Below are 13,344 nucleotides of genomic sequence, written 5' to 3'. Positions count from 1 at the left end.
CCCTGAGAAAGGCACAGTGATGTTGTGATCCAGAAAAATCTGCAACCTGTGACAAAGTGGTCCTCTTTTTCCTGTGATGTGTATGTGTACGTGGGCAAGCAAAGGGAGAAAGAAGCACACAGTGTATTATAGATGTTACCTGCAAAGAAATGTTTAACTCCAGTGTGGCACTGCAAAACAGTCGTTCTATTCCCTGAGAGTAAATCCAGTATATTTTCAATTGGCAGGGGCAGAAAAACTTAACGGAAAAAAAGTTTCTCCTTTTCACACAAACTGCATACGGTAGGCATTTTTTCCCCTAGAATAGGAGATGAGTCTTTCATTAATAAGTACTAAATATCTATCACATGTAAAGGCCTATGAAAAATGAAGTGTTAAACCTGTTTCTTATTCCCTAAATACTCTAGATAGGAATATAAAGCACAGATACTGTGCATGAATAATTAGGAACAAATGTTTAAATTACAGCTATAAATAAAAGTACTGGCAAATCATACAGGTCTAACAGAGAACGGATGCAAACCAAATGTATGGTTTCCAAGGAGAGGTCCCTTTTGGCTGATAGGAAAACTTCATGGAATAGAGATGCAACCTTAGTCCTTGACAGACGTTAATTTTAGATTGGGGGATTATCTCAGGAAAAGAATATGGTATAAGAAAATACTTATTAAGGGGGTAGTGATCTTTTATCTGGACTGAGATAGTAATGACAGATTGGAGAAGAGGAGAGTTTTCAGTAGCAGGAAAGTATCGGGCAAGATCTGGCCACGTTACAAATAATGTTGCTGTGTAACTTCTTATACATGTCTTTTACGTATATATGTTCACATACCTGTTGGATATCTATCTAGGAGTGGAATTGCTGGGTCACAGGGTATACATCTGTTCAACTTTAGTAGATTCTGCCAAGCAGTTTTCTAAGAGAGGTTACATCAATTTACAATCCTATCAGAAGTGTGTACAGGAGTTACCATGCCCTAATCCCTTTGCCACCACTTGGTATTGCCAACTTTTAACATTTTGTCATTTTTGGTGGATGTGAGGTAGTATTTCATGATATTATTTTGCATCTGTCGGATGACTGTTTGAGCACCTTTTCTTCTTCATTTAGCTATTTTGTGAATTGTGCCTAAAGTATCTTGCCCAATTTTGTAAATGGGTTATTTGTGGTTTTCTTAGTGATTTGTAGGAGTTCTTCATTCGAAACACAAGCCTTTTACTGGATGTATGAATTACAAATTTTTTCCCCCTCTGTGGCTAGCATTTCCACTATCTCAATAGCATTTTTTGATCAACAGAAGTTTTTCATTTTACTTAGGTCCAAGTTAATCCATCTTTTCCATTATGGTTAGTGCTTTTGTTTTCAGAAATCTCTGTCTATCCTAGGAGGTTGAGTGCTGTGATAATAGTCCCCATGAATCATGCTCCTCTGTGTCCACGCTTCTTTGCAATATGACTTTGCTGCTGTTCCTCCCATCAAAGGGATGGAATCTGTTTTCCCACCTCTTAAGTCTGGATGGCCTTGTGACTTGCTCTGACCAATCAAATTAAGAAGTGATGCTGTGCAACCTCTGAGACTAGTACTTAAGAGGTCTTTTGCAGCTTCTACCTTTGCCATCATGCCTGTCAGAGTGTAAATTGGAGCAAACTCTGGAAAACTATTTGACCTCCAGCCTCCAGGAGGATGAGAGGCCATGTGGAGGAGAGTGGAGGCATCCAGCTGACTGCCAGCATACCAGACACTTGAGGAAGGCCAGCTTGGAACTTTCAGCCCCAGTCAAGCCATCAGATGACTGTAGACTCATGAGTGGCCCTAGGCAAGACCAGGAGAAACTCCCAGCCAACACAAAGATTTATCTTGTTGTTTTAAGAAGCCATTAAGCTTTAGGGGTGGTTGGTTATACAGCAATAGATACCACTTACAACAGGAGAACATCGAATACCTACAAATTAAGTCTATTTAAAGATGTGCTAAACCTCCACACAGAAAATTTCAATTATTACTGAGAGAAATTAAAGGCCTCCCGAATAAATGGAAGGCTATACCATGTTTATGAATCAAAAAACGCAACAGTGTGAAGTCATTTTTCCCCAAAATGATCTATAGATTGAATGCAATCTCATTCCAAATTTCAGACAATATAGTAATGGAAATTGACAGGCTGATTACAGTCGTGAACACAGGTCAGGAAACTATAGCCCTCAGGTCATATCTGGCTCCCTGCCTGTTTTTGTAAATAAACTTTTTGGGAACATAGCCATCCCATTTGTTTACCTATTGTCTATGGCTCTTTTGCACTGCGACACAGAATAGTTGCAACAGAAAATCTATGGTTTGCAACACCTAAAATATCTACTGTCTGCCCTCGACAGAAAACGTCTTCCAAATCTTGTCCAAAAGGAGCAACAACAAGGTCTAAACAACAGAGTGAGACCTACATCCAGTAAGACCTATTAAAAATCTCCAAAGAGTGTAGTGCTGGCATAAAATTAGACAAATAGACCAATAGAACATAACAGACCCACACATATATAATCATATGATTTACAGCAAAGGCTCTGTGGCAATGCAGTAGGAAAAGAATGTTCAGTAAATTGTGCCGAATCCATTAAAATATTTGTATGGAAGAGAAAAATGAATTTGATTCCTTCCTAAGCTACCATCTCACCATTTCTTATCCCATCTCTTCTGTTACTTTTTCCTTCCTTTCTTAACTTCTTTTCTATCAACCATTTTTCATTATTCAGTTTTTCCCCTCTAATAGTTTTTTAGTTACACATTCTTTTATTACTCCTTGAGTCTTCTAAGAATCACAGGTGAAAGCCTGGGGTATTTATCAGGACCCTGCTCTCTTGGCAGGGATTGAACAATTCTTATCTCATCTCCCCAGCACCACGAGACCAGAAAGTCTCTGCTTACCTTTTCATCCTCCCAGATGCTATTACTTGCTTTCTTAGCCTCTCCTCCTGCACATGACAAATACAGGAACAAGTGCCCCAAGAGCAAACTGCACACAGATTGGTCGGCTCCCTTCTCTGCAGTTGTCTTTTCTCCAGGATCTTGGCCCTCAGTACCTCACTACCTGTGATAGCCCTGTTTTCCCAGCCCAGTGAACTATAAGCCACTACTTTTTGTTCAGCTTCTGAGCCCATGGACATCAATGAGCAGGTCCCCTAGGGTAATGCTGGAGTCAATGTACAGCTCCCTTCAGTACTTTTCTCTGACTCCCTAAATCCTCCTGGCTGGTGGTATTCAGCTTCCATAGTTGTTCTTGGAGGACTGGCCTTATACAAGCTACCCCATCATACCCAGAAGCCAAACCTCTCCAGTTAAATTCTAACCTTTATTTGAGCCTTGAGTAAAAAAAATCCATCATGGGGAAAAAAAAAAAAAATCCATCATGACAGGAAGACTGTTACATGTGGGTTGGAGGGTATTCTGTACACAAACCGTCTACTGTATCTTGTATACACTGACTGGGAAGGTGTGGACCTGTACTTTTGCAGGCCAGTGTGTAGCCACGGGACAATAGGGTTGGGGCTTTTCTTGTAACGGAATAAAAATCAGAAATAATTACTTTGAATAGTGCCCCCCAAATGCCATATCATAGGCATACAGTATAAAAAATTATATCTAGTAAGAACAAGCCATTAAATAAGCAATTGAAAGTATTTTTTTCAAATGTATCAGTATACTTGGACAAACTGGGCCGGACTTGTGATGAGGATGAAGTGTATAGGCATTTTAACATTTTGAGTGAATAAAGATTAAGGTACAGATTCCATGATAGATGTCAACTGAATTTTGCTCATATAAAGAAATCTGCTAGATAGCTTTTGACAGTGACCACCAGCAGCTGTATCTTACTAGGAAAACCTAACATGTTTTTCTTCTGAGAGGCTGTCAAGTAAAGAGCCTGAGGGCCCATGCAGGCTGAGGAACCAGGATAAAAGGGACATAAGGTCAAAGAGATTGTTTTGAAACAACCGAGACATCTAATTTTCATTCTTTGCATGTAGACCATTAACAGCTACAACTGAGAATTTCAAATGTCTACTACTGAAATATTTTCAAAGAGTAAAAACGTAGCTAGTAGTTTTTCTCAAAGTCCTAATGACTTCATATATATATATATATATATATATATTAGTTTTATTATATTTAATCTATCACACAAAAAGAACTAGGAAGTCAAAAGAACTGGTAATATTAATAATATCAAACCGTCGAAACCCAGGAGCTCAACTTGAAGGCTCTAAGCTTTCACTTTAGCTTGGAAATTCTATGACTCCAGTGTTTTTTCCCCACTAAACCGTAGTGCTATTATTTTCTTTTTATCTGACCGAGGAAAAGGTACCTTAAATAAATATCCATCTTTAGGACCAGCCCCTGGAAAAGGAAAATCCACATTTGGCTTCTGTATTCAATATTCATTGGAGATAATATGTTTGTCATTTATTGCTGTCCAAAAAGGGAGAAAAAGAAACAAAAACAAGATTTAAAATGTATTTTAGTTTCTGTTTCACTAATTAAAAGTGACACAAGTCTTCTGAGAATTACACTTCCGATAAGCAAACGGACCTGGTTAATTCTTTCTAAGTTGCCTTTATTAAATTGACAGGACAGGAAGCCCATCTTTCATTTCCCCATCTTACATCAGACAAAGGTCAGGTATAGGTTGTGAAGATTTCCCATAAAATCTACAAAATGAATATTCTTTACTGAAATGGAGCGCCACAAGGCCCTGGAATAGAAGACAGCTGATTGTGTTTCCATTAGTAAACCGTCCCCAGCGTGTGCATGTAGCCACATACACAGTATCCTCTGCTTGGGTTTGCTGCATACAAATGATTCGGCTCAAATGGAGATGAAAGTCTATGTCTACAACCAGTCCTAGGAATTCAAGTTCACTTTTTAAGACTGTTGTTTTATTTATTTTTTTAATTAATTTATTTATTTAGTATTTTTGGCTGTTTTGGGTCTTTGTTGCTGCACATAGGCTCTTCTCTAGTTGCGGCCAGCAGGCTTCTCATTGCGGTGGCTTCTCTTGTTGCGGAGCACGGGGTCTAGGCGCACGGGCTACAGCAGTTGTGGCACGTGGGCTCAGTAGTTGTGGCTCGCGGGCTCTAGAGCGCAGGCTCAGTAGTTGTGGCGCACAGGCTTAGTTGCTTCGCGGCATGTGGGATCTTCCCAGACCAGGGCTCGAACCCGTGTCCCCTGCATTGGCAGGCGGATTCTTAACCATTGCACCATCAGGGAAGTCCAAGATTGTTGTTTTATATGAGCAGGCCATTACAGTACCAATTTCATTATGCATTGTGCAATTACTATATTAAAATTTACTGTTGTTTATTTTTTCAGTGGTTAGACAATTGTAAGAGGACATTTGGTGCCAAAGAAGACATGTATAGGATAAACACAGATGCACAAGTAAGTGTCTTATTCTTAGTTTTGCTATATTTCTGTATCAGGTAAAATAATATGTATGCTCAAATGTCCTTGATATTCCTAGAAATAAAGAATATTTGTAACATTTTTCATTTTTGTTATCAGAACAATCTTTGTAAAAGTTAGGTTCAATGGAATATTGGCTTAGTAATGAAAAATTCACTTTAATAAAAATGAACGGCCAGCTTATGACTGAAGCTTAATAACTTTCCATAGATAAGCTCGATGAATATCTGGACAGTCCAAGTTGACTTTTAGTTGCATCTGCCTCTCTAAACATTTTTTCATTCTGCATTAGTACTCTACAGATAAATAGTCTGGTCAGGATATCAGACCTGAGTAATGTTATATACATTCATACTAGCTCTTCCGAAGCTGAAATTCTGATTGGATAAATTATGGGTTTTGCTAGTATAAAATTCAGTGAAAATAACAGTAATATATTTGCTTAGAGAAAAGTGCACATATGTAACACATACATTAAAGGAGGATAAAATTAAGACCTACAAATCATTCTAATAGAAGTATAACTTCATATGGGGAACATGTATTAATCAGTTAACACCCTTTACATTTGACATGAGAATTCTAACCTTTTACAACATCAGATTGTTACAGATTTCTAGTCACTGTAAGTTATTGTACTATTGTAATAAAAATGTGAAGCTTTACAAAACTGAAATGTTGAGAAAATACCAGTATACTCTCAATAAATGTAAACTATTTGCCAGGCACTGTGCTGAGCATTTCACATTCATTATCTCAGTCCTTACAGCTCTGTCTAGTGGATGTTGTAATTAGCCCCATTACACAGATGAGGATACATAATAAGCAATTAATAAATATTTTAAAATAAATGAGAAAAAGTATATGCAAATTAAAATTGAGGCTCAGAGAAGCTAATTTATCTAGAATCAGTAAGTAAATAGATTAAGATTCAAACCTTGGAAGGCTGACTCCAAATCCTGCTCTGTCATAAAGAAATTGTCAAATAATCTGTGTAAAGAAAGAAACGAGGCAAGATAAGAAATTAACCCCGGACTAGAATTAGATCCTTTGGTTCTGTCTTTGCCACTATGGCTTAAGCAAGTAACAAACTGCTTTTCTCATATATAAATTAGGTGGTTAGACTAAGTGATTTCTTATACCCCTTCTACCTTGAAGAAAATGAGTTCCATCTCCAGGAGTCTGTGTCAATTAATATAGCTTGAGGTTTTCTACTAAGTGAAAACTGAAAACTCTGTACATTGAAGACTTCCACTGATATCTTAGGTCTCCTCTCACATTCAGCTCCTTGAGAGCAGGGGTCCCTTTTTGCACATTATGTATTGTCTTTTTGCTGTATACCAGTATAGTCTTTTGCATAATAAGCAAGCAATACATATTAAAAGTAAATGAAGACTGTATATGCAAATTTCAGTACACTAAAAAGCAATATTTTTAAATGTACAGTGTTAGCATATTTAGCATGATTTCTGGAGTAATTCAGTGCTATGAAATTAATTACGTCTGTGTTATTTCCTACAGTTGTGATCGTAAACTTTATCAGTGGTTTTCTTTTCCATTACACCCCAAAGTGGATGCTCTGGATAATACGTGTGTAGAGTCAGTTTTTATTTATGCTAATGGAAGTGGAAAAAAAATATTTAAAAGCTCAAATTGTTGTTAGTTTCCATATAAAACTGTATGAAGTAAAACCTCAGAAATTTAGATATGCTAATATGTTTGACATTGGATTGTGCTCAACTAACATTCACAGGATGACCATCTACATAATTTATGGTAAGCAGTACGGAGCTGAAGTTCACCTTTGCTTAGCAAATCCCTTCTAAATTGATAGGAATAAATGTTATATAAACAGTGCTTCAGAGGAAACTATTTAGAAAAGCAGATTTCAAGAAGGACTTTTAGAGGCAGTATTTCCATTCTGGCGATTGCTGTTTTAATTAGAAGTCATTCTTCTCCATTAATGAGACTAGGTCTAAGTTGCTGTAGATATTTTAATGTAATCATTTTTAAATATTCCAGAACCTGGATGTTTCACGGTGTATTTTACTTTATCTCGTTTGATTCAAACCTAGTGGGGTTGAATTTCTGAGGTTTACTAAATTACATTTGCAATGCAATTTAAAACACACAACTGCTCTCAATATTTTACCTTCCGATTCAGCACTAATTATGGCAACTTAGGACTTAAGACAGCAGAGGGTAGGCAACCCAGAATGAGCCACGCCAGAGAGAATCTTCTCATGGGCAAATACATATTACATAAAATTATAAACCAGTTCTTTTCTGAGAAGAGCAAATCATTTCATATTTTGTAATCAGAAGTTTTCCACTTTACTAACGGAAATTTATTTGGCTTTTTTTTTTTTTTTTGGAAAGGCTATAAAAACCCAGATAGAAGACCACTTTCAGTAGCCAACTTTCCCAATATCCCACTAGTTTTATTCTTTGTAGCTTTTGCACAAGAAATAAACTATAGCCTAAATGTGATTTAGCTGTTATTTGGCAAAGAGTGAAAAACACCCTGGATTGTTACAGTAAATGTCTAAAAAGTTTTATTCTGGAAATAGCATCATAAATTTTTCTTTTGGGTGTAATTTTAAATGTTCTTCAGTTTGCCTGGGACATCTGTGACCCTAGTTAAAATGATTTGTTACACTAATTCTTGGTCTTTTTCTTCCTTTGTATTTTTTGTGACCCGATCACCTTCTTGCTTAGCAAATGGAAATTCTAGCAGTAAGTGACCTGTCTTAATTTATAGACTACTTATCCATGTCAGACAAACTGGTTTTCATTTGCCATTTGTGACCTAGCAATGTTTTGTCATGGACTGCTTTAAGAGTAGTGTGTGCTTCAGTTTTGCATAGCCCTAATCCATGAAATGTTTCAGTCCTACAAAGACAATGAGGTTTTATAATTAATCTGTACAACTAGCGCTGCCTTTTTACACATCTCTAACATGTCTCCTTTTATATTTCTTAATTTTAAGAATCCAAGTGCATTTGTTAATTTCATTGTCTTGTTTCAGTGAGATTACAAATTTGCTTTCTTAAAAAAAAAAGGAACTCATTTTAAAGACAAACTATTCTTACTTTTTAGGTGAGAGGTTATCCAGAGTTTTACTTTTTGCTTTATCAAGCACTTGTTGATAAACGCAGTGAGATGTACATCTCAGTGTGGCAAGAGTATATGCACTTGTAAATTCTTCTCGTTATGAAGTTAAAGTTTTAAGTGCTAGTGAATTCTTTTTAAAGCATTCTGTTTATTGCCTGCTGAAAAATTCTGTTTGTCTAATGTGAAAATGTGCTTCACACTAAAAATGAATTATGTAACCAATAATCTTTAAATTTTTATTTTAATCCCAGTCTTCAGAGCATCTTTCATCTGTCTTTCATCAACGTCATACCATATTAACTTGCTTACTGCAGAAAAATTAAGCTCAGAACAAATTTTAACAATTATTTACTTATAAATTTTTATTTGAAATATGTTGTCTAGTCAAATATGGAAAATAACACCTAAATTTAACACAGTGTTATTTATTTCTAGGAACTGGAGCTCTGCCGAAGGTTATACAAATTGCATTTTCAATTGCTGCTTCTGTTCCAAGCCTACTGTAAACTTATCAATCAAGTAAACACAATTAAAAATGAAGCAGAGGTAAATATCCAGTTGTACTAGGCATTAGTAACTGATTCTAGGAAATTAAAATACATACATACATATTTCCTTGCAGGAGCAATGAAGTGAAAAGTAGCTTATAGTGAATCTTTCCCCCCCACACACCCCAGTTAAGCATTATTGGTTTTTGAAATGATGTACTATTTCAGGACCTGTTCATAAATCTGACAGCAGATATCCAGCGATCTTAAAGGATCCCAGACCTTAAAGATCGCAGTAGCAGCAACAGATCATCTGTAATCAAAAATGAAGTAAAGCACGTCAATTCAATAAAGACAAAATTGTATTATGAAAGCCTCTAACATCTTGTCCACATAGTATTTCTATAGCTTAAGTAATGCACACAAGAATAAACATGTCAAGAGCACTGCGAATGTTAGAAATCGTGTCATGAATAGATTCAAAAGTAGGGACTTGAGTCTTTTTCCCCCTTGTCAACCACTGATACCAAAACTATCACCGAGGAAATCACTTCGTTTTCTAATCTAAAGTGGTTAAATTTATTTTAAAAAATAAACACGTACTGGTTTATATAAAATACCCTTTAAAATATAAAGACTTCTCATTACTGTCAAAATTTTTTTTCATGATCATCCCATAATTCCAGGCCTACTGTTAGCAAAAAAAAATAACATAAATGTATTTTTACTATCCAAGATGAAGTATATATCACATGTTAAAACCAACATAAACATTGGTTGCAACCAATTATTTTAACTTATTACAATGTAACAGTTATTACACTTAAGACAAACTGTTTTATCAAGAGTAAAGACTACTATTTGGCAGCTGAAATTATTTATTCCAACTGAATAAAGAACTCGAAATAGTAACTGCCCATAAGGACTAAGTTTAACCGTTGAAAATAATCTTTAAGAGAAAATACTGCCACCATTAGATGTATCTTCACAGCCAAGTAAATGCTCTTGTTGTTACTGAACATACAAATTGATCCTTTTAAGGTGTATTTATTTCTTTTAGGTCTTCAACATGTCAGAGGAACTTGCCCAGTTGGAAAGTATCCTCAAGGAAGCCGAGTCCGCCTCAGAAAATGAAGAAATTGACATTTCCAAAGCTGCACAAACTACTATCGAAACTGCCATTCATACTTTAATTGAAACTTTGAAAAATAAGGAATTTATATCAGCTGTAGCACAAGTCAAAGCTTTCAGGTAAATTGTGAAGGAATTTATAGGAGATGCCTTTATACCTAACTGGAAGTTGATAAAGATTGGGTTTGGTTTTCAGTCTGATGTTTCAATATTATGTCTTTGTGAAAGGAAAACATGACCTTATTTTGTACAGTTACCAATGAAGTGACACCAATTTTAGATTTTGTTCATTCTGTGATACTTTCACAGTAATGTTTGCTCAGATATTAAAACAGATCCTCAGTGATTCAAAAGGAAATTATTTTTATAGGTATTAACTTAAAAGTTATCTTTAATAATTCCTTTGAGTCTCAGGACTTAAAAATACTGTGTGTTTTCAGATCTCTGTGGCCCAACGATATCTTTGGCAGTTGTGAAGATGACCCTGTCCAGACACTGTTACACATCTATTTCCATCACCAGACCCTGGGCCAGACGGGAAGCTTTGCAGTCATAGGCTCTGACCTGGACATGTCAGAAGCCAACTACAAATTGATGGAACTTAATCTAGAAATAAGAGAGTCTCTACGCATGGTGCAATCATACCAACTCCTAGCACAGGCCAAACCAATTGGAAATTTGGTGAGCACTGGATTCTGAGAAACTTCAGGCATTTAGGAAGAGACTAAACTGAAGGCGATTAACAATATTAACGAGCACCTTCTATGGACCCTTGCAGTTCACTGTCAAACTTTACCAGGGTAAAAAAGTAAGAACGTCAGAATCAGATCTGAAGGGGAAAAAAACGAATGGTTTAACAGCTGCCAATACCTCCCACAATAACTGTATGAAGAAAGAAATTTTTTAATTACTTTACCTAAGTGAAAAGAAAAGGGCTAAAAGTGATGCATACAAATATATTACTTTCTGGAGAAAGAAAAGAATTCTAAGAATGTCTGCAATAATGGCCTCTAATACTGAGACATTGGAAAGCAGGTGAAATGAGGCTGAAATCGAGGCTGGTTCATTTTAGCTGAAGACCTGCAGAGATGCTTGGATTTCTAGTAGTCACAAGCATAATCAACAACTGATAGTTAATCATCTACATGAAGAACATCCAGTCGGATGGATATACACAGAAAGACTTCTTTGCAAAAACCATTGATTTTTTTTTTCCCCCCCAACATGTGGGATAAGGGCGTGGGTGTTTTGTTTTTTGGTCTGTATAAGGAATTGTGTGTGTGTGCGAGCTGAGATGTGTGAATACGTGATAGTCATATTTTCAAGGTATGGATGTTTGGTGATAACGTCTCAGAGCATGCCTAAAAGAGCACTGCAAGATTATTTTTGAAAAAATTTTATTTTATTAGCTCTAACTCTTCATAGTGTGTAAATGTTAGAACATTTTAATAATATTTTAAAACTGGGCTTTCCCAGTATTTCAAAAAGAAATAATATATCTGTTAACGTTATTGGAATGCTGCTCAGTTCTCTGATCAGTGCTTATGTTACGATTGTTGATAACTAACCAAAGTAGATGCCTGCAGAGACTTTAAAATGTAAAATAAAGATGTATGCTGCCCGTCAGCTCTTCTCATTAGAAAAGTTAACTTATTTTACTCCATAATTATTATAGAAACTGTATAGATTAAAACCAGTATTTTCTTGTACATTTGTGCAATGCACTGTTATACAAGAAGAGGTGTACAAAGCTAAAGAAAAAATTGTGGTCATTGATGGTAAAATATATGACTTGCAGGCCCTCAAGTCTGCAGAATTCAAGAAGAGAGATGCAAATGCATTTTTATATGTTTATTCAGGACTCACATGTTTCACCCTAAAGGAACCTGGGGCTATGGGGGAAGATGAAAGGAAGCCTGAAGACTGACTACCAAAACATGCAATATACTTATTCACTGTCCAAGCCTGTAGCATAACATGAACTGGATTCTCTGTCCTTTTTTTAAATAGCATTTTGTAAAAGAAATGAATGTAGTCCCACAATTCCTCTGATTTGAAAGGAACACCTTGTATTTTTTATATGCATCTCTTATCCACTGTGACTTTTCTTTTAAACTGGGCTCTGGGATTCCAGAGTTTAGAATGTAGAAATGAAATGCTTGGCTTTGCCTTTTCTTGGTGGTGCAGACCCCTGCCAGAAATGTAATTATGCTCAAGTGCATTAACTGAGGGCCCTGTGCACGCCGCTGGACTGCTGACTAGAGTTATGTTACCTGTAAAATTCTGTAACTGGTCACAGCACATTCATAATCACTGTATTTTTTGACCCTGATAAAAACAATTATTTTGATGGTGTTCTGGTACTGTAAATGGTGTCCTTTAAATTATTTAATAACTTCTGGGTGCGGGGCAGGAAGAGAGGGGTGGGTGTCTGGAGACACACCACACTTTACAGCCTATCTTACCATCCCCTATTTTTCTCACCCTCCTTATATCCTTTTTGTTAAAATAAAAAAGCATTGTAGCTGTTGGTTTGTGTTGTATTTTAAGAAAGGATGAATGATTAGAGTGTGCATAATTAAGGAACTTTTCAAATGTTGCCTTCATTATTCTTAAAAATAATTTTCCTTCAAAAGGGGAGAACAGGGCTTCCCTGGTGGCGCAGTGCTTGGGAGTCCACCTGCCGATGCAGGGGACACGGGTTCGTGCCCCGGCCCGGGAGCCGATGCAGGGGACACAGGTTCGTGCCCCGGTCCAGGAGGATCCCACATGCCGTGGAGCGGCTGCGCCCGTGAGCCATGGCCGCTGGGCCTGCGCGTCCGGAGCCTGTGCTCCGCAACGGGGGAGGCCACAACAGTGAGAGGCCCGCGTACCGCAGAAAAAAAAAAAATACCGCAAAAAAAAAAAGGGCGGGGGGAGAACAGATTCAGTTCAATTGACTAATTACCCAAACCAAACCTTCCAAACAGTTGAAATTTCCTTCTATTTATATGTAACTAAGCCTATTAATAATGTAATAAAGATTAATACACATGCAGAAAGCAAGATGCAGATATAAAGTCATTAGGATTGTCCTTTTGCAAATCAGATTTCCTTACAACCTATAATTTTTTGCTCCTTGTCCTCTGGGTCCAAAGTTTGCACTTATTAACAAAA

The 13,344-nt window shown here is 36.7% G+C and overlaps 1 protein-coding gene across 9 annotated transcripts in view; it reads left to right on the top strand.

The window, feature by feature from the left end:
- Positions 1 to 11,974, top strand: part of FRYL (FRY like transcription coactivator) — a 244,013-nt gene extending 232,039 nt beyond the window's left edge. For all 9 annotated transcript variants that reach the window (XM_082837769.1, XM_082837765.1, XM_082837768.1 and 6 more), the window contains 4 exons: positions 5,363 to 5,431; positions 9,005 to 9,115; positions 10,118 to 10,308; positions 10,629 to 11,974. In XM_082837769.1, the coding sequence (XP_082693895.1) occupies positions 5,363 to 5,431; positions 9,005 to 9,115; positions 10,118 to 10,308; positions 10,629 to 10,887 (630 nt within the window). In that variant the 3' untranslated portion in view covers positions 10,888 to 11,974. The remainder of the gene's footprint in view (positions 1 to 5,362; positions 5,432 to 9,004; positions 9,116 to 10,117; positions 10,309 to 10,628) is intronic.
- Positions 11,975 to 13,344: the final 1,370 nt, after the last annotated feature.

The sequence above is a fragment of the Leucopleurus acutus genome (assembly GCF_964270905.1).
Source record: "Leucopleurus acutus genome assembly, chromosome: 4".
Taxonomy (NCBI): Eukaryota; Metazoa; Chordata; class Mammalia; order Artiodactyla; family Delphinidae; genus Leucopleurus; species Leucopleurus acutus.
The sequence above is the reverse complement of the archived record's forward strand: the minus strand, read 5'-3'. Positions and strand labels throughout refer to the sequence as shown.